General features: G+C 40.3%; 2 protein-coding genes across 8 annotated transcripts in view; both read right to left on the reverse strand.

Annotated features, from left to right (window-relative positions):
- Positions 1-406: 406 nt before the first annotated feature.
- Positions 407-15,898, reverse strand: F2R (coagulation factor II thrombin receptor). Of its 4 annotated transcripts, XM_069777429.1 has the most exons (3): positions 15,631-15,898; positions 8,269-8,625; positions 407-5,595 (listed from the first exon to the last, which is right to left on the reverse strand). In XM_069777429.1, exons 1-3 carry the CDS (start codon positions 15,709-15,711, stop codon positions 5,548-5,550), a joined length of 486 nt encoding a protein of 161 aa, XP_069633530.1. In that variant the 5' UTR covers positions 15,712-15,898; the 3' UTR covers positions 407-5,547. The 4 variants fall into 4 exon arrangements, with proteins under 4 accessions (XP_069633530.1, XP_069633527.1, XP_069633529.1 ...); XM_069777426.1 differs by lacking the exon at positions 407-5,595 and having other exon boundaries at positions 7,166-8,625; positions 15,631-15,882; XM_069777428.1 differs by lacking the exons at positions 407-5,595; positions 15,631-15,898 and adding an exon at positions 14,770-15,445 and having other exon boundaries at positions 7,166-8,625.
- A 4,112-nt stretch (positions 15,899-20,010) lies between these two features.
- Positions 20,011-25,932, reverse strand: part of IQGAP2 (IQ motif containing GTPase activating protein 2) — a 130,846-nt gene continuing 124,924 nt past the window's right edge. For all 4 annotated transcript variants that reach the window (XM_069776824.1, XM_069776821.1, XM_069776822.1 and 1 more), the window contains 5 exons: positions 24,989-25,201; positions 23,478-23,638; positions 22,479-22,622; positions 21,425-21,533; positions 20,011-20,948 (listed from right to left, as the gene is read on the reverse strand). In XM_069776824.1, the coding sequence (XP_069632925.1) occupies positions 20,835-20,948; positions 21,425-21,533; positions 22,479-22,622; positions 23,478-23,638; positions 24,989-25,201 (741 nt within the window). In that variant the 3' untranslated portion in view covers positions 20,011-20,834. The remainder of the gene's footprint in view (positions 20,949-21,424; positions 21,534-22,478; positions 22,623-23,477; positions 23,639-24,988; positions 25,202-25,932) is intronic.

Here is a 25,932-nt window from a genome sequence, read left to right on the forward strand (position 1 = left end):
AAAGAAGAAAAACCCCATCTTGTTTCATTAGAGTACAAACAGGAGATACTCTGATCAAGCAAAGATAAAATATTTTGCTCAAAATAGCAATAGCTCTTGATGACTGATTTTCAAGTTAGGAAATATTTTCACTGCTTTAACAGAACATGTCAGTAGTTGTATAGAGTCTGCCGCGCTACTGATCTTAGTTTAGGAACTAAGATAAGAAAATACAAACCTGAAAAACTACCCAGAATGGTTTAAAGTACCCCAAACATTGTCTTTTTTCTCCCACCACAATGTATCCATTGGGCTAATGAAAAATAATATCCCTTTAGACAAGCCTGTCTCTTAAAGAGTCTTAATATTTTAAATGTAATTTTGAAAGAATTTTCATTAATAAAACTCAGTACCTTTGATGCAGAGATATAAAAAGCTTAGAAATATTTTAATTTAACCATTTAATGAAAAATGTCCACATAGTTCACAGCAAATTTACGAATATGTTTCAACTAGTGAGGGAAGTGCAGTAAGTCGCTCCTTTCAAAAATTTTTACTGACGATAATATCCAAATAAAAATAGGAAAAAAATGTCAAAGTAAAGTAAGAGATCTAAGCTGAATTTCAGAGCCTCTGTAAATGTAATTTTCAGTGGTAGGAGTAATATTTTCTTGGTCATCCCTAGCTTGAGTTTAAGTAATAGAAAGCAGAATCTTCAGCAGCATGTTTTTCATTTTCTTGGACATTAAAGCTGTGATAACTAAGTAGATGTATTATATTCTTTGCTGGGTAGAATTGCATGTACCTCTTAGAGTCAGCAAAGGTGGAGACTAAAAAAAAGTGTAAAAATAAATTGAAAGAAATTCTACAAGTGGCACTGATATACAGGTTTATTTCTTATGTGACCTATAGGAAAAGCATGCAAGAAAAATATTCTTGGAATTATTCTGAAGGCGGGAGATTTATTAGCACTTGAACAGGCTGATAAAACAATGTAAAAGTTTGGGTAACAACATTTTCTCCCTCCCTTTCTCTGTTCTTCCCCATCTGGGACTGAGTTCTCAGTACTATGTGCTTTAGGCATCTGTAAAGCTTTATCCACATACATCCTATGCAATTATTCCAGTTATCCTAGGTGACCTGATTTTTGAACTTAACAAATTTCTTGCATTTCATGGTTCCTGGAAAACATGTCAGATGTGAGTGGTACCACTTTACACAAGTCTGCTGCAGGCAAGAACACATCTTCTTCCATTTGGCTTTGCAATAATATTGATGAGCAATGGAAGATTGGAATAGGAAGTAAAAATTGTTCATTGTAAAAAAGAAAAGAGAGGAGGAAAATCACAAGAGTGACTGTATCAGAAAAGAAACATTTAAATCAGTGGGTTAAGTTGTAATGAGTAAAGACTAACTAGTTGACAGTAAAACCCGTGTAATTTGAAAGCAGATCCCCAAGGCACCTTGCTGTGAGGAGGACTGTGTGGGATATTGTCTTGGACAAGAAACACTCAGCATTTAGGGATGTTTCAGTAAACAGGACATTATAGTAGGAGGTGGCAGTGACGAAACGCACCCTCCGGAGCTGGACGCCTGTTTCTAATTAAGTGTCGTTCTGTGGGAAAGGAAGCAGACTCTTACAGCATGTGTTCAGCAGCATCACTTCCCATCAGTGGTACCACTGGCTTCTGTACCACTGTACCCCCTTCTAGCAGGTACACAGGGTTGAAGGGAGGCTCCACACCTGCTGGAACATAAGCTGAGTGGATGGACTTCAGTGTCTGGCTGAAACAAAGATTTAAAAGGTTTGGTCTTAGGATCCTATCATGCTTCCTGTATTGCTGATGGTGATTGCGCTTTCCTGTTTATAAGCCAAAAATCTGAATTATTTAAACATACAACTGAAAAAAAAAAAAAAAGAGAACACTATAAGGAGCCAACAGTGATACAATATTTGTAATCTGGCTCTGAACATCTGCTCAGTTATTTTCCTTTTCTGTGTTCAGGCTTCTGAAGGAAGCAGCAGTGTCCTGCCTGCCATCTCTAGCTCAGTCGAAGGGAGCAACATGGCAAGCCAGTGTGAGAAGGAGGATGAGCTGGGAGAGCCCTGTACCGAGGCCCTGTGGCACTGCCTTCACCGCTGCCTCGGCAAATGCTGCCCCATACACGAGGATGAAAAAAACACACATAAGAACTTCCCAAGGATTACTGCCTGTAGTATGTAATAGTGCAGCACAAAAATATGCCAAAGACCCCAAATTCCTAACACAAACCCCAAACCTGATCAAACAAAGGTAAGGAGAGTGATTTTTCCCAGTCTTACTACAGAATGAAGATGGATTTGCTCAATTTCATTAATTTTTATTTTGGTGAGGGAACACCAAACCAGATTTTCACTGTAGGTTGTCTTCATCAACTCTGACCTTGATGGAGTTATGTTGCTGTGTGCCATGTATTTGAGCTTAGTGCCATGCTTTAAATGTCAGGCCTTTTTTTTTTAGGAGAGAAGCTTGTTTGTGGTGCTACAGGCACCACTATTATAAGGCTGGTATAAGGCACAAAGGTAAGAGAAATTATTCCCCATAACTTTGCTGAACCTTTTTACAGGTTCTTTTTAAAATACTGTCACCCACTTTTCCAACACATTTTCAATACTTTTTCACCTTTCCAAATCCACATTTTTTTTAGAGGGCTAATCAGTATTTCACAGTTCAGTGTGATGTTCAGATCCGGTTCCTTATGGTTTCCCCCCCAACAAGCCAAATTAACAACAGCCATACCTAGTTATTTTAATGCTCTCTAGTGTTGACTTGGATTATAGCATGTTATTTGTTCAGCTTCTCCAGCTGTATTAGCTATCACTATACCATTTCTATAGCACTTGCAAAATACAAAATGCCATGAAAAAGCACTTACGTGGGTTATTAATTTTAAACGTGTGAGAGGTTTCATTCATTTTAAATACGTGAGAGGTCTCATTAATTTTTTAATTTGCTCAGCATCTTGCAAGATCAAACTGTAATCAGATCAAAAAAGATGAAAATGATCAATAAAAAGGCCTTACCCAGGAATTGACTTAAATATTGCACCCAGCACACCAGGCCCTTCTCTTTCCTCCCCCAGCTCTTGGAGAGCTCTGGTGCAAAGCCATAGCTGGTGATCGGCTAGCCAGCTTCTACACTCTTTGTATTTCTGGATCCTGTCTCAAGTAGGGAGAGATCCCATGGCCTGATCCAGTTTGCCTGATGCAAACCATTGTGAACCATGCTCATATTTCTGGTTAGGATTCAACTAAATAGGGAAACAGAGCTGACAGCCAGCAGAACATACTTTGTCTGCAGTCAGGCTGCAGGGAGCAGGTTGTAAGGCAGATGCATGCTTGGCATTAACTGATGAAATGCTTCTAGTGCGAACGCAGCAATCCCTGCAAAATCCTTGCCACGCTAAATTATGCAAACCTTCCCCTGTGAAATAAGTTATACCAATCACAGCTGCTATATGAGGTGTTTTGCCAACAGAAACCATGCTGATTACAAATCTTGCCCTTGCCAGTATTGCCTCAACATGAAGCTGGCATATCTGGAATATTAGCAAGCTTTCTCATGTATGTTTAGTGCCTGACACCTTCTCATCTCCAAATGTTGTTTGTTAGCTTGCTTCATACAGCAAATGATGCAGCTTAACCCTGACATTATGAAAAAAAAAACCCCAAAATGAGGAGGAGATGGAATGGGTGAAACAGCAAGTAACATTAATGGGCTTCATTTCTTTTGGTCAGATTTTTACTGCTTCCCTTTCCCCTTGAAACAAAAGGTTCATTTTCTTTCCCAGCTAGCAGCGCAAGGGTGCATCAAGCATGAAGAGATGGTTAGGTTTTCCTGTTAGCTTAAGCATTCAGTCTAAATTGCAGTGCTCTTGTAGTTCAGTTTCCTCAAAAGCTTACCACATTGTGCTTTGCTGTGTGGCCATGCTCAGTAGTTATAACCTATTTTGCAGATGCTGTTTGTGCCTGAGGTTGGCTCCATAAACGGCTGCTTGAGCAGGTCTTGCCCTTCTTCTTGCCATCAAATACAGCAGCAAAACAGAGACTCATAACTGTAGCATGTTCCAACTAACCAGTTGCACAGAAATGCCAAATTCAGAAAGAGTTGAGCTGCCACTGCCTTGGTATGAGACTCCTCCAGTCACATAGCAGTTTGCTTCTTTTTGCAATCCAATTGAGCTGAAGCCTCAACAAAATATAAACAGAAAGCAGAGGTATGACACTAGGTGTGAGAGCTTAAAAGGAGGAATAACTGTTAATGCTGCATTTGCTATGAAAAGGTGACATTTGCTGTATGTTTTATGCTGTGTGGTAATTTTGTTAATCACCTCTCCGTATTTAGCAGGCTAGCAAGAAGCTTGCTAGAAGCACTTGCAGAGCATCAATATAAATAGCATGCGTATGCATGTATCATTGAACGGTTTGGGTTGGAAGGGACCTTTGAAGGTCATCTAGTCCAACCCCCTGCAAGGAGCAGGGACATCTTCAACCAGATCAGGCTGCTCAGAGCCCCATCCAACCTGACCATGAACACTTCCAGGGATGGGGCATCCACAACCTCCCTGGGCAACCTGCTCCAGTGTCTCACTACCCTAATTGTAAAAAAAATTCTTCCTTATATCTGATCTAAACTTACTCTCTTTTGGATCAAAATCATTACTCCTTGTCCTGTCACTGCAGGCCCTGGTAAAAAGTCTCAGTCCTTCTCTTAAGTCCCCTTTAAGTATTAAAAAGTCACTATAAGGTCTCCCCGGAGCCTTCTCTTCTTCAGGCTGAACAACCCCAACTCTCTCAGCCTGTCCTCACAGGAGAAGTGTTCCACCCCTCTGATCACTTCTGTGGCCCTCCTCTGGACCTGCTCCAACAGGTCCATGTCTTTCCTGTGCTGAGGACCCCAGAGCCGGACACATGCTGGTGTACTCCAGGTGGGGTCTCACCAGAGTGGAGCAGAGGGGCAGAATCAAGTCCCTCGACCTGCAGGCCACGCTTCTTTTGATGCAGCCCAGGATATGGTTGGCTTTCTGGGCTGTAAGCACACGTTGCTGGCTCAGGTCCAGCTTTTCATCCACCAGTACCCCCAAGTCCTTCTCTGCAGGGCTGCTCTCAATCCCTTCACCCCCCAGCCGGTGTTGATACCAGGGGTTGCCCTGATCCAGGTGCAGGACCTTGTACTTGTCTTTTTGTTGAACTTCATGAAGTTTGCATGGGCCCCCTCCTCAAGCCTGTCAAGTGTTGCATTTTCAAACATGCATAGGCAACCTAAAGATACTTTCCAAAGGCAACTTCAGCATTTTAGCTCATTACCAAGAAGTCAGGAAGTCTACTTAGGTTTGTCAGTCCTTTTTATTTAAAGGTTCTGTGGTGTAATTGCCTTTCTTATTTTTTTATTTTTTTTTCACTTGCATGCAAGCCGGATCATCAGCAAACCCAACTTCAGCAGTGTGTGTGGCAGAGCTGGGATACTGGTTTACAAACATGCATAAAATCTTTTTTAGTCATTCTTATTCAGGATCTTTTTGATGCTCTTAGCCATGAGGATAAACAGCTGCATTCACCCCTCTCATTTTTTCACCCTATAAGGTAGGAAGAAGTTGCTCATTTGCAAATGTTCTCGAGCACACAGAGGTTACAAGTGAAACCACCCAAGCACAGAGCAAAACCACATAAATAATCGCTATGATTGCCGTGCTGTTTTCCACGTACATTTCCTTCCACCCTAGCATGTAATACTGCCCCTTGCAAAGCAGACTAGACAGTCCCTTTTGGCTACCTAAAAAACCCCCACTGTCATGAAACAAAACATTGTGACATTGAAACAAATTCCAACCATGTAATAGATCTAAAGAGCAGTCCCCCAGCTTGTAACTACATAAAGCACAGAGGTAATTTCTTCTGCCAGCAAGAAGTGGATGTTCGTAGTCTTAAGATGCATTTGGATTTTGCTGAATACCAAAACTACCCCTAATATGACATTAAAGAAAATGAGAATGTAACTGAGTATGTCTCTTGAACATTTGTGGGGGTTTAGCCTTTCTAACTCCATATACATGTATTTTTAGTGCTCATGTACTTAGAAATTAGCAAATACTTGAGAACAAAAATATAGACCGTGGTAATACAATACTTAATTATACTTAGGTCCATCAAGGAACAGACACAAATTGACAAGAGATCATGGTCAGAAAGAAGTTTCTCACTGTCACACTGTACTGCAAAAAGATTAGGTTTCTCACCCTTTGTGCTGGACTGAAGACATCTTTTAAACATTGCTGTACTTCTTGGCAGATTCCTATGGCAAATCCTACATTAACTAAATCCCTACTTAATTTGATTTCCATTTTTGTGTACAGTCCTATTACCTACACGATTGTTTCTAAAACTGAGTTCCTGTTATTCAGCTTTAGCCTCCCTTGTAGTAAAAGAATGCTACATAAAATGAAGTTGGCTATTGGGCTTTGTACCACAGCAATTTTAGTAGATGTGAACACAATGTAAAACATAAAAAACATCCAGACTTGGCAGAGATAAAGGATATTTCCAAGTCCTAAACACGTGCATGATGATTAATCACATACACAAAAGCACACATTTGCAAACTCTGTAACAAGATGATGAATACGGCTTTTTCAGTATATTTTCTGGAGAGCCATTCAACATTGATTTATTGTGAAATAAAATTTCGCAATTTTTTGTGAAATAAATCATGAAAAATACTGCATTCCTAACCAAGATGCGTAGCGTACACTAATGGTAGAAACACCAAAGGAAAAGCTAGTTCTAGCTGCTGAGAATTATCTCCCCTGACACACTGCACCAATCAACAGCTGTATTTCAGTTGCTTACATTCCTAGAACCATACAGTCTGTTTTGAAGTGGAATATATAAAAATGTAAAATAAAGTTTCAGTGTCCAAGATGCAAAATAATGCTAAGAAAATGAATTTTACACACAATTCCAGAAATAATGCCAATTAGGAAAAAAAAAAAAAAAAAAGCCTGGAAAGATATTTTCACTTTCCTCAGGAAGTACTGGATAGATGGAATGGTTCCATAAGTAAGAATTTAATCAACCTGATGCAGTTCAAAATCTTAAAATGGAATTTCATAAAACCCCTGCAATAAACTGAACTAACAATGCAAAGGATTTGTCTGAAAAAAAAGTAGTTTATTTGAAAAACACTCAACAACTATTATGAAGAAATTACTTTTCCCCTCTACATTAACCTATTTACATATACTGTATATATACATATACAGAGTTATTTGAATCGTGCATTACTATAATGAATCCATAGAACTATGTATTGTACAACAAGTTGGTTTAAGGTTTTGCATTTCTTGGATATAATACAGGGGTTTTTTTGTCTGAAATAGTCTAAGAATTAAGCATGTGTAAGACACGTTATCTCAATGCATTGCTAGTAATTTCCTGTAGACACTGTTATTCACATTAGTAGAGCATGTAGCCCTTCTACTTGTGGTAGACACTGACTGGCCACTACTGTTACTACTGTTAGGATCTAAAGTCTTTTTACAGTTGAAGAGACTGAAAAATTGTCTCTGATACTGAGAAGAAGCATAGTAGTAAATAAAAGGGTCAATGCAACAGCTAATGCTGCTGATACAAACACAGAGTAGATAGGCAAAGTAGAGATACTCTAAGCTGTTATCATAAGAAAAATGGATATAATGAATTAATAGGAGGACATTTGTTGGTCCAAAGCAAATAACAAAAACAGAAAAAACAGCCACACACAAGAGCAAGGCACGTGTCTTCTTATTTTGTTTTGCAACAATGGTAGAAGAACTAAGACATCGAATGATACACACGTAACAGACAGTAGAAATTATAAATGGCACTACAAAAAACACAGAAGAGAAGATGGAGAAGAAGTGGAGGTAATAGCCATGAAGTTCAGATTCTCTTAGCACATCGTGACAAGTAGTTATATTTAACTTGGGTATTTCCATTGTTTGCTCTCTGATGAGAAAAGGTATAACACCAATTATTGCTACAAGCCATATGATGAAACAAATCAGCGAGGCACGTGTTAATGTACGCCACCCAAGAGACTGCATGGGATACACCACCGCTAAGAAGCGATCGAAGCTTATGCTCGTCATAAGCATTATTGAACAGTACATGTTACAGTAGAAGGCAGCAGTGATGAAACGGCACATCTGAGGTCCAAAAACCCAGTCGTTTCCAGAAAAGTGATAAGCAATCTTAAAAGGAAGCACACTTACAAACAGGACATCTGCAAGGGCCAAATTCAGCATGTACACTACAGCTGGCTTTTCAATTTTCATTTTTTTCAGAAACACGAGTATCGCTGTAATGTTCAGAGGGAGACTCAGCACAAGCACTAAGGTGTAAACTGAAGGAACAAAACGCGTCAGCCACGGACTCGTGAGGTATCTTGCTGTCTGCACTGACACTGTTCGTTGTTCACGCAGGAACGATCCAGTCTGATTGGTGGCTCCGGATCCAACGTCCAAGTCATTTTCAGTATCACCTTCAGTAGGTATAGGGTCATCCTGGTGACTTATAAAAGAGAGTACAAAACTTCTGACCCGTGGCATACTGCTGTTAATGTGGGGAGGCTGAAAAATAATAAAGTATTACGATTAATAAGCAATATTTACATGCTATCGGGAAAAAAAAAAAACCTCTCAAAAAGGAAAGCTAAGATCATATTAGCAACACAAAATAATGTTAATTCCTGATTCAAAGTACAGACTGCCTGAAGATGTTAGTTAGTCCAGCCCTTTTTATTTTAGTTCCTGTTACAAGTTTGGATAAGATGTCCTCCTTTGTCTCTTGTCTCGTAGCTTGGAAGCTTCTTATGGTAGAGACTCTCTCTGTGCTTAAGAACCCAATCTCATCTATGTTCTCTTCAGGCTACTTTAACACAAATACAGCAGTAAATTTGCCACCCTTGAACTGCCTTTGCCAGACCCTTCATACAGGTTGTAAGAAATGAGGTGCTGGGATAAATACTAGCATGCATACGCAAAATTCCCATTAGAAGCACTCGTCACCAAAATAACAAAAAGTTACAAGTGCAATTAAAACATCGAGTTACTGAAATATTTCTGTGTGCTCTGGAGACATCTTACTCAACCCAATGGCCCCCATCAAGACACACAGCAGAAGTCTGCATGCAGTTTTCAAGGTGGATGTGGATCAACCTTTTGCTTGTATCAGACAGATAGCCACAGATGGCACTGAAACACTTCCCCGGTTCTACTTATCCTACGCCACAGCGTGCATCACCGAGGACTGCATGCATGCGCTCGGGGCACTGCCGAAACCCGCCACTAGTGTTCCCTCTACAGCAGCGTCTTCTGCAGCATGGTTCGGTGGCTGTGACTGAGAAGAAAAGTGTCAGGACAGGGTATCTCTGCTTTTTGAATATAGCTGTAACGAGTTAGGAATTTAGCATTACAAAGTGTTGAATGTGTGGTATGCGTTTATTTATGTAAAAAAAACCCCAACAAACAAAATTCCAAACAATCAAAAGAGCTACTTTAGACATTACTGCATAAAAGTTTTGTATGGAGACCTATTTTGGAAGACTGTTTTTTCAGCTTTGCCTCAATCTAGTTAGGTGTAGGATAATTAAAACACATTATGGGCAGACAGAAGTGAGAAAGTGACTACTACTTAAGTAACCACTCATCTGCTTAGCTGTGCAACTGATCTTTTGTTGAAACCTAGACAACTGAAATAAAAGTGAAGGTGTGCTAGCCTGAATCACTGAGCTGAAAGTACGCAGGCATGATTCACCCATCTAAGATGCTACTCATTAGAAGCAATTATTTGTTCTACAGTAATTCAAACGATTTTTTTATGCAGATATGAACAAAAGCATCTGAAGCAGGCAGATGGCAAAGAGAGGAGTGGCTGCAGCTTTAAGCAGGCAGTTACCTCCCTTTGTGCACTGGCTGTGTGAGAAGGGCCCTGCCCAGCTTGAATTTCGGTGAAAATCAGACTTGAATGTGGGGGGAGATGAGGAGTGGTAGGCATATTTGGGGATTTTTTAAAGCTGCTGTGCTGTATGTATCATGCTGTGTCACAGCAGCATTCTAGGGGCAGATGGGACAAAAGAGGGGAAGTGTTTAAGATAATGGTTTTCGTATGCAAAGTGACTAGATTGCAACCTCTGCGGGCCAGAAAAAAAGATGCTGGATGAGAATTTCAGCCTGGGAGCTTGTTGTAGACTGCAGTAGGAACAATTTAATACTTTTACTGAAACACAAATACACAGAAGTATGTGAGACTCAGTGTTTGCACAGAAGGGCACTAAACCAATTTATACAAGGGTCTATTCTGCCGTCTAAAAGAGAACAGTAACAAAAGGCAAAACTTTACATCCTTAATCTTTAACCTCACTTTAAAAGTTTAGTCCAAGCAGTTGGATGGCTCAAGGAGTCAGCTCTTAGTTCAGCAGTTCAGGTGCAGCACAAGTTATATTTAACACCTCTAACTTCAGCCTGTGGCTGACATCAAACAGGCGATTTCCGGTACTTAATTATCATTGCAATAGAAATCTGTCACAACTGACTCCACCAGTACTCATCTCTTCTGGGAAGACTGTAGTTATACTTGAATGAAAAAAAACTTCTTTCTCATGCCCAGAGGCTTGTCTCCATGGTAAAGACATCAGTAAGAGTGACGAAAAATCTTGAACAGTACCTCTGGTATCTCCAGTACATACAAGTTTTATGAATTCAAGACTCTGAATGCTCTGAATATAAATTTCTTCCACTGACATTTCTAAACCAGAAGACTTCTGAAACAGAAGACAAGGATGCAAAATCTACATGTCCTTTTTGGTTTCGCAGCCACTGAAGAACAGTGTGGAGAACCAAATGAAGACGTGACACGGTTTCATGTGAGGAAGGCATGTTTTTGGGGAACACAGATATAAATGGACTTGATAAGAAGGAGGGTAAACCTGTGTCTGCAGTCAGGAATTGTATTGCCAAGATGACCTTTCCATGACATGTTAACTAAGGTGCTTCCAGCAAGCACCTCACTCATCCCAGTATCCTTGAACTTTGAAGGGCTTTGCCTGAGCTGCGTCACCTCAGCTCGCACTGCTGCAGTGCACTTTTTGAGGACTAGTGAGCAAACCAGCCAGAGCCACTGACCCTTAATGACTGAGGTTAAGTCACTTAGTGTGGAAGCCCCTGCTGGTAACCTGACCCATTTCTCGTCAGTGACTCCTAATTTAGAACAGTATGAAAATATGCTAAAGGAAAAAAACCCAGTGATTGGGCCAATTACCTTTTATCAACTACTGACCTCTGTCTTAGCTATTGCTTATAGTTACCTGAACACTGGTAATAGTTTTAATTATATCCTGAATTCTTGGAGCTAACTTATATACAACTTTCTTGGATGAAAGGATTTAGAGTCTGCATTACTCCATTATCAAACTTTTCTAAAGGTAGAATCTTATTACAACAATTCAGGACAAAAAACATCTCATAAATTATTTTAGTTTAGTTAAAATTGTCTGGAATAATTCTTTAACTTGGTGAAAACTATATGTTCTTTGTTTAAGCAAAGACTTTCCAAGTTCAGAGTTGAACTCAACCTTGATGGTGTTAATGATACCTCCGTGCCGTGTCCTGTGCTCAGTCCATGTCTCCACCTTGAACTTAGATGACATGAGGTACTACTTGAAAGCCAGCTCTATGGAAAAATGCAATGAGACTTCAAACTTGCTATTTCTTTGCCACTTGATAATATAGAGAGTGGGAATTTAAACTTTCTTGATCAAATTCAATTTAATTTTAATTTAAAAGATTGATAGCTACATATCAGTTCTTTTCCTTTGCAAAGCTGCTTATATGTTTGTATGACACAGCGTCTGTGTATTATTGGAAAAAACAACAGTGCACTTCATGCTTTCTGAAACAGAAGGGAAGATAGTTACTGCCCTGAGGTTCTGGATTCCTTTTGTGTCAGTGTTTATTTGAAAAAGCCGATGATCAGAGATTTATACACAGAAGGGAAGCGGATGAAATGATGTAATACTATTTCAAAAGTTCTAATGAATCTTGACAATAAGCATAAAGGTCAGTAATGGGAAACAGGCATTAACTATAAGATGGGACAGGACAAGACAGCCAATACAGTAGCTCTACAGAAAAGATTTTAAAACTACTCTTACATAGCCACAGCTATACCAAAATCTGACAGATGTTCCTTTCTAGCTGTTCGAAAGCTGTAGATATCATTTGTCTAAAACATATTTCACTACAGCTTTAGTAATTTTTACCAATACAAATAATCTGTTAGGAAAACAGAAGTAAAGCTTGTATGATGTTCATAAATGTTCAGTCATCCTATTTTTGCTAGGCTGTCATTTGATCCTTTTCGAAGAGGTCAAGCCTGGTGGATTACTATTTTTATGACTAATAGTAGTCTCATTGCTGAAATGACAGAGTTGACAGCCGTATCAAAGTATTTGTAAATTGTAAATATGTATGAAAGAACAGGACTAAGAAACTAAGAACAAAGGAAGAGTGGGATAAAGCACTGAGGTTTTATCCTTGTGCTGTGCAGTCAGAACACTGCATATATACATACAATACACATACAATCTTTTCTTTGCTTCCAATAAGGACTTGGAAAGGCAAAAATTACATTGAATCAGCATGATACTCAAATTGCCTTAAGTGTTCTTTTGCTGCCTGTGGTCTTTGCACTGATTCTCCAACAAGGACATAGAGAAATTATGTAGAAAGCTCAGTAAGTTTGGGGTTGTGTGATTTTAACAATCTACACTGTGCTGTTTTCCATCAAGTACTACATATTGCTGGTCTCACAATCAGCATATGCATATTCTGCTTACCCTGAAAGATACTGCTTTTTTTTTTTTTTTTTACACAGAGCTATTTTATAATTTATGTTTACTTTCATATGCAAAGGACTACTGCACATACTGTTCTGTGACAGGAGAAGTAGAGATCAAAAAAATATTAACAGCTTCAACCAATCTTAAAAAGCACTGTGGAGCTCTAGAAGATTTCTAAGTATTTCTGTAGACCCATAAATCTGGATAACACGTTACAAACCAGCAGTGTTCGTGTCCCAGGGGGTATCTTTGTGAGGTGGAAAACTAAAAGAATAGGCTCCTACTCAAGCCAATTAAATATGCTGCTAGACAACAATTAATACTGATTTCTGGGCATTACTGATGACAGCTGCACCCATACCGCTGGCTTATAACAAAAAGTAGGTTTCTCTTATCTCCCCTTTGTATAATCTGCAGTGACAAGCGTCTAGAATCTAAATTACTTAGTGGCCCATAAATTAGGTACTCACAGGCCGAATGTGAAGTGCCTGCCAGACATGTTTATAAACAAAGTAAGACACAATCTTGTAGGACAGATGACAATTATTTTCTTTTCTAAAAGTAAACACCTTACTGTCTTTTAAAAATCTTCTTCAGCCCACATCTCTGCTTATACAAAACTCATTACTGTATTACACAAGTGATGTAGTAACAATTTGCACACATTTTCCTAAAGTATTGTTTTCTTGCAACCAGATGGCTGCTGCTTTTTGCTTTCCTTTCCCAATCTCTTTCCCCACAGGTGCTGGCTTCAAGCAATGACAACATCTCTCTATCCAGCTATCAGTGTACCAATGCAGGAAAGTCTGGGCAGGTTCAGACCTCAGCCAGCCACCTCAGCAGCACCTGATCAGCTAATCTCAAGCACCTAGCACCAACCCACTGCCAAGATATTGCTTTTTCACCTGCCCACAGGACCAGCACAGGTCAATAACATAGTAACTGTGGATATTGAAGGACCAAGGGAAAAGCAAGGGAGAAGCCTCAGGTACAAGGGCAGAGCAGACGTGGGGATACAGCAGTGCATGGGTGATGGGAATTAAGTACCTTGTGGTGGAAACAGGGAAGGCTATCCGGGGCAGTGGGGAAATGCTATTATTACAGTAGGAGCGAGCACAAGGAGAGCAGAAGACATGTTCAGATGCCAGGCTTTATTAGTTCTACTGTGCATGAAGTAACTTGTTTTGAATTTTTATTTTCCTAGTGATGTAATACAGTAACTATTTCAATCATTATTTCCTATGGAAGCAGCAAATAAATACTGTAATTCAGGGTGCTCTTTAATGAAGACTATAATTGCAAAGGCAGGAAAACAAGTTTGAATGTTTCCATAAACTGGAAGAATAGCACCCAACAGTACAATCTTTTTTTCTAGCACTAACACGTATAATTTGTCTTTTACACACACACACCTTTTTTTTTTTTTTAAATAAGGACAGTTTACTTAGAATTCCAATATGAACATGACTGTGATCTCTTCATTCCCACTTGTCCTTGTGCCAAAAAGTTGATTAGCCAAAATTATTTGTCCTCTCTGATACTTCCCTCCCAGCATAATTACAAGCACCAGCTCTGTACCCCTTCAGCCTTCATTTTAGTAGTCAAAGTATGCCAGGCTCTGAAATTTCCCCTTAGCTGTTCCTCTAACCAGCCCTTTTCTGTATGTAGAGCTTGAGCTGAGTCTTCCCAGCAGGCATCTCATGGGGCTAAGTTATTTGTACAGCAGCACTATGATCACTGTGTGATTGAAAGAAACGTTAAACTGAATTTTACAGAAAAAAATGTTGCTAAACTCTAAATGCATAAATCTTGCCCTTTGTACTGTTGTACCTCTACCTGAAACTGGGAGGTTACATGCACGCATGTCTTCTCTTACCTTCCTTCCCTCAGCATCTGCATTGTCAGACAAGCTCTGAGCTAGATGGATCCGTGGTCTCACCAGTTACAGCACTGATGTTGCTACTGGTGCTGTTTCCAGTTGAATAAGCATGAAGGTCATCTACTCGTGGTGGATATTCTGAACTATTCTGTGCTGGCAGATCTTCTGAATTTGCGCTACCTACAAATTCAGCTGGCATTCCACCTTCTGAAGTTGTTAATGAACGGCAATGCCAGTTTTCCAAGGAAGTCCCACCAGCACGTCTCGCCGGCCCGGTCACTTCTTTCCGCCACAACGTGCCGTTGCCCGGCCGCCTCCTTAGCCACAGGACAACACTAAACCATTCTCCACCATCACTAACCTCACCCGTGGTACGGCATCTTTCTCAGATCTACGTATGTCAGATCTATGACACTCCCTTCATTCGGAAAAACAGCTCTCAACAAGCATCTGTCTGACGTTGCTTCACCCGGGCTAACCTTCTGGTTTAGCCTGTTCTCTTGCGGCTGCTACGAGAACGAACCTAGAGCGGCGTTTCACAACGCCGAAGACGACGCGACCCGAAGCTCCAGTTAAACCTTCGAAGCGGGAGACCCTTGACCTGCCTACGTGCAGGCCCGGCGATGCTGCGCGCTACGGCGTATTTCGCTTCTACTCCTCCGCCAGGGCGCCCGGCTCCGGCCCCGCCGACAAGGCGAGCGCCGCCGCCGCCGCCCGCAGCTCGCCGGGCGGCCGGGCTCCTCGCTCGCCGCTCCCCAGGAGACCCCCCGCCGGGGACGGGGGCGCCTCTCCCTCCGCCCCCGGCCCCTCCCGCCCCCCCGGCAGCTCTCCCGCGCGGCGCGGGGGGCAGCGACTCACCCACGCGGGCCGCGGCGGCGGGCGCGAGCAGCCGAGGACGGCCAGGGCGCAGAGCAGCGCGGGCAGCGCCCGCGGCCCCATGGCCGCCGCGCCCGGCGGGGCCGGGCCGGCGGGGGCGGGGGGCGAGCTCCCTCCGCTCGGCCGGAGCAGAGGGACGCGACTGCAGCCGAGGCGCGGCGGCCGGCAACCGCCGGGAGGCTGGGGCCGGGGAAGGGCCGCCCCCGGGCCGCCGAGCCGTCCTCGGGAGGCGGAGGCGCCTTCCTGCCGCGCCGGCCCGGCGGAGGGGGGGTGCGGGGGCTGCGCGGCGGCCCCGCCGCGGGGGCGGGGAGGAGAGCGGGGCCTCGGCGGCCCCGGAGGCACCGGGGGCGGGGGGGGGGAGGGGGCAGAGCGTGCCGCCCCCGCAGCGCAACAGCCCCGCCAGCAGCCCCCGCGCTGCGGAGACGGCAGCGGAACGCGCTGGCCCCCAGCTGAGAAATGGGAAAGGGGTGGTGGGCGCGGGCAGGGCGGGAAGGCGGGAGGCGCAGAACAAAGGGTTATTCTCAAGGAGCCAGCCTAGGCCGAGTTCGCCGCGTGCTGGTTGCGCAGTCCGAGCTGCCACGGCCCCGCGGAGCGCAGCTGCAAGGCCAGTTGAAATAGCTGCATTACTGACGATTGAAAGACCACGCTCGTTCGGGAACGCTCCTTAGCGCGTGGATCTGCTCTGTGCAAAGTAGACATCAAAGCTTGCTTGTTTTGCGTGGGTTCCGTACGCCGACTGCTCTACCGGTACGGGACAGCCTCAAAGCGATTCGTTACCCAGCCTTGCAGTCCCGGTGTCTGTTCTTGCAAGAAGACCCCTGAGCAAGTGGTGCCACCACCCCTGAACTCCAGTGGCACGTCCCTTCGACAGGGAAGCTTGTTCTGTCCTTCAGAGCTGCTCATGAACCAAGAGCTGGGTGAACTGAAACCTATGTAAAAGCTATAGAGGAAAATATCTTGGTAACGTTGCAGCTATTAGTTTGGCTCTTTTCTTTGAAAATACTTATTCCACTGGTGGTTTGAGTGCTTTGTGTTTCTTAGGCCTGTAACACAGTCAAAGGCTTTACAAGTGGACGTTCTTTGGTTTGCTAGGGTATGCTGTCCCATCCTCAACTGTACGTCCTTCTATTTACGGCAATACAGACATAAGAAAAAAAGGGGGGGAGCTCCATTTAGAAGTTATTCATATGCATGAGGTACCTTTATTACTGCAGAAGCACTTTGCTCACATCTGAGACTAAAACCCATGGAAAATAAATACTCCTGATGACAAGTAGTGGTTCCCAGTAAGCTCTACATCTCTACCGACTTCTTCCCGCAACCCTACCACTTGCTGCTTTGTAGCACTGCTAAGGCTGACTCCAGTTTCCGTAGAGCAAGGGCAAGTAACACAAGTCTTACAGCTGGCCGGCCTTTACACAGCTCTATTAAAAACACCTTATACTTAATCGTGAACCATTCTTCATCTCTTTAGAAAATACCTTAATCCGAGATAGTTTCGTCTCTTTGGGAAGAGAAAGCGAAGCTATTCTTGGGCATTCCCACAGTCTTACAGCTCTATAAACATATCCATGGGAACACTTAAAAATTTCTAAACCCAGAATAGAAGTGAAGCAAATATCAGTCTTTCTTAAAATAAACATGTATTTGTAAATGTTATAGCAGATGTTGGAAAAGCATACATTGTCAGTATTTGTATTTCTTAAGTTTCAAGAAGTGGGCCAGTGCTTGAGGGATAAACTCGTCTACACAGTTTGTGATAGATATGAAGGGAAACTCGGACTTTATCAGCGGGGAGTACCTTAGTTGTGGATATAAGGAACAGTCATCAGGCTGTGTCCTTTCATGTTCTTAGATTACTGTAAATATAGTGAATGAATAAAAAAACCCCGTGTTTGTTAAATTTTCTGCCTGCATGTGGGAACAAAATTTAATTTAATTTTTGTATCCTTTAGTTATGCAAGTCAGCTTGCTACTTTCTCTCTAGATAAACCGATTGTAGTGGAGGTGAGGGGTTCATGACTTCTAAAGATTTTACCAGTTACCACTTTTTAATTCTACTTCTTGCACCTTTTTCAGAGCTTTATTTGTTGCAGAAGCATGTTGCAGGACAAAACTTCATTACTGTTAAACACACTAGATCTACCAAAAAAGCCTACAATGACCTAGTAAGATTGCTACATCATTATTGTTTGGGGAAGGAGCCATCCTTCAGCTCTTTAATTCACAGATCAACCTTATGCATGCCTGGGGTGGGTAGTTACTGCTCAAAGAGGATAAGGTTAGAAGCACGCCTCAGAGGCAAAATCAGTCCTTCAGGAAGAGGATTGTCTATCCAGTTATGAACTTTTTGAAATCAAATGTGACACTCACTCTTTGCATTTGCTGTTAGAGGGAAGTTTGTCATGTCGCTCCTGTATTCTTTTAAAAAGAGACAGCCAAAGGTTTGCAGATAAGCACAAAGTGTAACAGGACAAATCTATGCTTGTGATGGTGTTTGTGTCTGCTTGGCCAAAGAAGAAAGATGCTGTTTTGTAATTTTGTGGATCAGTTTTGGAGCTTCAGAGCCCCATCAGAATGGGTAAGTTCCAAAATAAACTAAGTTAGCTGCCAAGCACTCTTAGTCAACTCTAAAGACACACAGCAGAAAAATGCAAACTGCAGGGCTAACAGACTAAGACTATGGGCTATTATAATTTCTTTTCACTACCAGCAGTTAAGGAAGACGAGGTTGAAAGATAGGCAAGCCTTTCAAGGAAAGGTGCATTTTCTCCTATAGTGGCAATAGATGCAGAGGCTCTGTTCAGCTGTACTGGCTTTTTCGTCAGGTTTTCCACCAGCAATGCAAGTCTTTCCACAAGACCATTTCATGAATGAAATTGGTTTTCTCAAGTCCTGTCTAACTTTGAGGACCCTAAATTGCAGCTTACAGCAGCCTCCAAAAAGCCTTTCTGTTTTGTTGTATTTAGTAGCTGTCAGCGGCATAGGACAGCAGTGGGTGGGCACAGAATTACTTTGCTCATTTGCATGGTACTCAGTACTACCATCAGCTTTATATTCAAGTAGGAATCACTGTGGTCAGTCCTGTTTAGCAGGGTTCATTGTTTGTTCACTGACAAGGCCCTAAACTGAACTAGTTAATTAAGAAAAAAAGCTTCTAAAGGAGTTTGAAGAAATTAAATGTAAATTATTCTCTGATGTGCACTAGAAGAGCAGGAAGCCCAAGAAATAGTTGGAAAAGGTGAGTGCTAGCACAGAGATTGTACCTTTCACATGTGTTATTACCTGGGAACCAAATAAGCTTTCCTAAGCTTGCGTACATCAGGAAATAACTGGGGAACATGCTGTTCACATTAGAACTAAGCAGTCACTAGATACTTCAAGTGCATTACACAAACCAGCATAACCAGGAGTGGCTTACTCCCACAAAGGCTATGGGACTCTAGCATGTCTCACCAGCAGAAATCCAGGTTTTTGACACATTACCTCAAAGGTCTGGTCTTAGGATCAACATCCCAGCTGTGCAGACTTAACTGCCTAGCTAAAATTTGTCAAAAATATGTAGGAATTAGACAAGGCTGTTACAAATAAAGAGGAAAACAAAAGATTGACAGTTTAATTCATATTTAAGCACAATTCACTTCTCTCCTTTGGAAGTAAAAGTAAAGTGCTGCTTTCACCTTCCCATCCAGCTATTTTAAGTGAACCAGAGTATTAATACCATAGCATTTATGTCATGTTAAAACAGCTTATACATAACTAGCCAGAAGAAAAATGGAAGCACGCAGGAGCTGTTTATCTTTTAATTAAGGATATTAGGGATATTTTAAAATAGTCAAGTGTTCAAATTTAATGCCATGCATAAATGAATATCTCTAGTAAGTGTAATGATTTTTTCAGCTTCTATAATACCAGAGGTCAGTATACCAACTAAACTTGTAGTCTATATATCTGCCACTGAATTGACACTGTTTTATTCCACCTTCAGAATTAAATCTTGTTTAATATTTGCTTTTACAATGCATTCCAGAATGCCTCATTGTCCATCTTTTAAAACGTTTGTCACAAGGAAAGTGAGAGTAGGAAATATTTTCTCTTGGTTTATGTATTTATCACATTACCTACTGTACACACTTTTGCTCTGTAGATATAATTCGTAGTTCATCAGTAAAATCATCATCACGTTCAATGGCGTAAAGGCCATGAAGTCTTCACTGCTGAGCAACCTTCCCAAAGTATATTGTGAGGACAATCAAGCTTAATTAGATTCTATTTTATAAAAGCACTGAAAGAGGTTCTTTCACTACCATCTGGATTGCTGCTTTAATGACTCTTTAAAATGAAATTTAGGAACAAAGCCAGTTTAATTAGGTAATGTTTATTTCACATAGAACAATCTCCAAAGAATATTTAAAAAAAAACAATCTAAATACTGATTTTATTGCATTTATTTTCTTACAAAAAAGACAGACAGGCACAATTTACGTATTCAAATACTTCAAACTGAACGACAACTGTTCACTATTTAGATTTCCCCAATGCCACTCCAAAGGCTGTGAAAGTAGAAAATGTCATTTTACATGAGGCAGTAGTGCATTTAGTAGGAATGAATCACAAAATATATTTTTGTACAGTAAAACGTTATTGTCACTTTATAATTACCTATAAAAATTTTTGAATTGCACAATAAGTTTGCTTTACAGTTGACAACTGCCAGAAAATAGGCTTAGTATGTAACTAAATATTTGCTCAAACTATCCCCTAGAAACACATTAGGATTTCTTTTGGTAAATACTTAAAAATCTAACAGGAACTATATTATTTATCTGAGGTCTTTTAAACATGTTTTAATAGGAGAGGTTTATATATTCAACTAAATTCAGTTTCTGCCTACCTTAAAATCCATACAACCACAATAGCTGAGTGTCCTAAACAATATTTTGATTTGAAAGTACCAACACCAATGATATCTGGAACTGTTTAAATGAATCTATTTCCTATTTTTTTGCTTCATTATCAATGCTGAAAAGGCACTGCGTACATTCCTCTGAACATTTGGTGTTTTGGTTTTTTTTTTCTTAAAGTTAAAAAGCATCCAACAACAAACATAAAACAAGCGTTTGAAAGCAAAAAAATACTGAATAGACTTCCCACTGATGGATGCAGTCCATGATATCTGAAGACACTCATTTTCCATAAAACTTCTTATTCAACAAGAATATGAGCAAATTCACATTCACTTTAGCTTTATCAAACATTTTCATTACAGCCACACCTTCATACTGCATCTGAAGCAAATCCTGTAATCAGAAATAAAATCATTACTCTGTGTTTGAATCCATACCTTACAGCAACAAGATGGGGTCATTTTCATCATGTGATAACCATCTCAAACTCCAGGTCCTTCACAATTTAAACAATTACAAGCAACTGTTGGATAGGTGTAGAAAACATTACATGGCCTCTAGATCCCAAATTGTAGACTGTCAGTAACAGCAAACCAGAAGAAATACCGTTTTCTGTGTATTTTAATTTTCTCTTGGTATTTGCTACTTGCCATTGAACTAATGTGGCATTTGGTTTCATGCAGTTGGCCTAATATAAATGTTAACCCAACTTCCTGCCCACCATCCTACGGAAGTTATATAGTTATTCCTCACATGATCTGCTGCTCTTTGCTGACTGAAAAGTTCATGAATATATAAAAAGTCTGAAATTGTATTTAGAGGAAATGCAACTGTGACTATATAGCAAAGTAACAAAATTCAAACTCTACCTGGAAATGGAGCTGCACTTTTTCCATCTCAACCCCCAAAAATTTTGCTTTGATTTCAAAGTCACCCACTTCTTCTCCAGGTGTGATATCAAACATCACATTCTTAAACCTCAAAACAAAAATAAGGGTAATTGATTATGTATACTGTGCAATTCTATACAGTCCAGAAACAGTTTTGAGGAAAAAGCCTGCAGAACACAAAAGAACTTTGACCATAAGCAGTGTAAATATTGTCAAATGAACCACTCCATCCCTACTGCAGTGTCTTCTTGGAGACTTTCTGGTGTACATGTAGTATGAAATACAGAGCTCTCAACTCTTTTATATTGGAAAAAAAAAATGGGGTGTGGGAAGTTCAGGGAACAAAGATGACCACACACCCACAGCATAGGAACAGGGCAGCCAGATTTTAATTCTGCCACACCTGAGCATATCCTTGCAGTTGTGTACACTCTTCTCTGGTTTCAGTCTGCCTCATGTGGCTTCCTCTGCCTGATGAACCCACTTGGAAAAAGAATTGCAACCTGGAAAACTTTTCCATCCATCTTCTGCATGGAAAAGAGTGCAGAGGATGGAAGATTTTTCACTGCAGTGGCCTCAAAATGGATAGATACAAAAGGGATTTTAAACCACCACATCCATTCACCTTGCCATAGGGAGGAAGGGCAGAAAACCAGACGTTTACTCAGTTATATGAAAATGACTGGTCACTAAATGAAAAAAAAAAAAAAACCAACAAAAAACAAACAACCTGCTATAACTGCTTAATAAGTCAGTCATTAGCAGTGAGTGTGTTACTGGACTTGTACTGATTCCATCTAAGCTAATGCCAAAACAGGCTTATTCAAACATTTTCCCAAGGTAATCATGTAGCAAGTTACAAGGGAAAAAATGAATTATGACAATTAGGCTTTATCATTCTTCTGAATGTAAAAGTCTGAGGTAATTTTAGGTGTGGCACAGGAAATTGTGAAGATTTCTTTTAACAAAAGCCATGCCCCCTTAAGAAGCTGTTGATTAGAAAATGCTCTCAATTGTTTTATACCACACTTACTGGTTGGTTTGAAGATCTTCAATTTCTAAGATGACACCTTTTTCATGCAGTCTTGCAGCTGTGTACTTTAATGAGACCTGCTTCAGTTTTTTGCTTCCCTTCACCTCCTCTTTTCCATCTAGTTTAATTGACCTCCGTGAATTTCTGGGAAGAGAACAAGAAAAATGGCTTTTGATTTATCTACTGGGTCTTTTATACTTAAACTATTCTTCTAGGCATATTTAGCTTTCCTTCACTCCTTGCCTTCTTGAACTCCTATTAATGAACAAAATTAACATTCAAAACAAATCTAAGAATTAGAAGGATTTTTAGCACACAGTGAATAATCTAAACATTTTAGCAATGATTTTGAATCAATGTTTTTTAGCACCTGTTTAAACTTTATTGTGAAATGCACCCTGATCCAAGGGAGTCCACAATCATCACTTTAAAATAGCAATTTGTAATCATACAGTGACATAGGTATTAAATAAGATTGGCCATTAGAGTTCATTTTTGGATCAGTGAGGTATGCACCGGGAAAGCTCCTGTTCGTATCAGTAAAATGTTTTCACTTTGACACTTTAGTGGCATTGGCAGGGGAGCTTGCTCTCAAGTAACTGCATCATAACTGAAAAGTAAAATTTTTTAGGCATTTATTTTACCTTTTTCCATTCTAAAGACAAAACCCAATCCTTTTAATGAAAGAAGAAAATCAATAATTATTTCCCCAAACTGCGTGACTTCAAAGTGTGCTAATGGATTTGCAAAGTAGCACCAGTTAAATATATTGAAAACATGTATACATCTGAGGCCTCTTTCTGTAAGGCAGCTTTAAATAAATGCAAGACTGCTTTCCAGGTTTTCACTCAGGTCACAGTGACAACCCCCATGGACTTTTTAACCTGTGGATTGTCAGTCAAAACAATTGAAATCAAAACTTTCAACTACAGATTGACACCTGCTCTCCCTCCTGATAAAACACACTGAAATATTGAAAGACAAGAAGACTCAACTCACTTTCTTGTTAAGTTGTCTAAACAAGTTTTTATATAGGTGTTGTAATAATTAATTTGTTCTTCATAAAATGCTGTCTTGGAGTTAAGTGCATTCAAAGTCTGCTGGAGTTTCACCAATTCAGCTTTTCGATGATGTCTGTATCTTCTTTGATTCCGGATATCCTAAATAAATTTGTTAATGTAATTTGTTTATTAATTTGATATTTTAAAAAGTCTCAGCTTATTACCATTCAAATCTGTAATTACACAACCTGACTTAATTACTGGGAGAAAGCACAAGCTGTCATGTTAGTTCTCACAAGCACAGTACCAGTAGTGAGCACTACAGTTTACATGACTGTACAGAAGACAACAATCACATTGCGAGTCATGTATACAAGTGGTGGTATCTTGAACTCTGTTATGGTCTCCAGGGCACGACAGACACAGAAGTCATAAGGAAGACGTTGTCTTCATGCCATAAATGAAAGCTTTCTCACAGCTAGTTTCTTGTGAGAGGCCTAAGAAATGAGACCTTTGGCTTCTACCAGGTAAAACTAGCTACTGCTAAACTAAAGCTTGGGTTGAAGGTAATGGTTGAGTTGAGGCAGTCAAAAGTAAAATAAAAGCAACTTCCAGTCCTAAGGCTCATCCCACTCTTCATATTGCCTTACCGGCTCAAAACAAAGCATGTGGGCTTATAGATAAGAAATAAAAAAGAATGGGACACTGAATACATATGTAGAATGGTTTTATCTGAAGTAGAAGCAGATGCAGACACCTGAACCGAGCAGGGCTTTAAAATGGCACTTCAAAGTAGGTGCAACAGGACATAATCATATTAGAAACTTAGCTCACATAAGTAATTTACTCATTTATATAATAAAATATATTTGCAACTTTAAAAAATAATGTATCTATAATATGTAAATTGCTCGTGAGCTATGAGTAACTTACTCATGGGTAATTAAGGATAATCCAATAGACTAAGAGTCTTACAGCCAGTATAAGGTGTGGATTTGGAACAGGATTTGCCAGTTTGTACACAACAGGCCTGGTGCTTTATCAACCCCAAGATGGGCACCGCATTGGCCCACTATTCTCCTTGTGTCCTGCCCAACCACTGCAGATTGGTATTAATACAAATCAGAGAATGTTTTGGGGTTTTAAGTCTTTTTAAGCCTTACCAAGGCTACATTAATTTTTAACTGAAACACTGATGAGTAATTCTGATTCCTTTTAAGGTATAAAAAGCTGTATTGAAACACATTGTACTGGAGAAGGTAAGACAGCATCAATATCAAATCTGGATAACAAAGTCTACTGTTGTATGTTATTCAGTTTAGGTAGTTATGCATAAGAGTACTGTCTTTCACTTATTTTGTCAGCAAACAAAGATTATTTGTTTCTTATGTGGATACTTCAGCAATTTAGTGTAGCATTCTCTGGAAAATGTATATTGTAGATCTCTAGCTGGAATGGATTTAGGCTATATGTCTAAAACCCATCAATAGGGAAGCATGATGCACTTACCTTAGCAATCTCATTTATAATTTCTTGGTACTTAGTTGCTGAAGAGACTAGTCCTGCTTGTTCCAAGGTCCGGAGATTTCTCTGAATTTTCCTTTTCTTTTGTTCTATTGGTAGTTGCCCATCTTCAAAAATAGACTGACTGGGCTTCATTTTCTCTGGAGTTTTGGAATTTAAGATGGCACGTTTTTCTACAAGTTTCAAGTGCTCAGATTCCTGGGTAAAAAATAAAAATGAATAAAAAAAAAAAATCCGGAACAGTTATTCTCCAGCTCATGATAACAGTTAAGTATTCAAGTACCTTGAATTTTTAAAAGAGATTATCAAGAATCAAGGTGCAGGCTTTATTTATATCCTCTTACAACAAGATCTGAAAATGCTCCATTTATTATGCCTTTTGGCATACCTTAAGTAACTAATCACAACACTAGACATGTATTCCAATTAAACAAAACACGTCTAAAATCAGCCAGATGACACAATGACTTCACTTAATTGTGGGAAGACTGTCCAGATCTCACAGGTGTTCCCTACATATGCACACACTGAGGTAAGATAAAATGTGCACGTTATTGAGATGTAGCTTTGTGTGTTAGCATCTACAGGGAAGGCTTCAACTGGGAGCTCTTCCTACTCAACTCCCATACTAAGGATAGCACTAGTTCCCCAGGCAGCTGTTTGCTTGTATTGCTTAAGGAAATAAACTGTCAGGGAACTTGAGTTAAGATACTGAAGTTCACAAGAAAAAAAAAAAGTCTAGCAGAAGGATTCACATCAGGCTACTTGATTGTATTATAACATAGCAGAGAAAAGACCCTGTTTACAAAACATGTAAAGAAAAAAAAATATTCTAGTTGTGCTAGTCGACAGCAAGACTTAATTTTTCTTTTCCTCTGAAGCGGCTCCCAATTAAGCAGTAAAAGAAAATTTGCAAGTCTCACACTTTG

Source organism: Haliaeetus albicilla, chromosome Z (assembly GCF_947461875.1).
Source record: "Haliaeetus albicilla chromosome Z, bHalAlb1.1, whole genome shotgun sequence".
Taxonomy (NCBI): Eukaryota; Metazoa; Chordata; class Aves; order Accipitriformes; family Accipitridae; genus Haliaeetus; species Haliaeetus albicilla.

Bases quoted from the DNA above. Each gene is read 5' to 3' on its own strand.
- F2R (XM_069777426.1), bottom strand. From the start codon at position 15,711: ATGGGGCCGCGGGCGCTGCCCGCGCTGCTCTGCGCCCTGGCCGTCCTC. The intron at 8,626-15,630 runs GTGAGTCGCTGC...ATTATTTTTCAG, and splicing joins CGCCGCCGCGGCCCGCGTGG to CCTCCCCACATTAACAGCAG.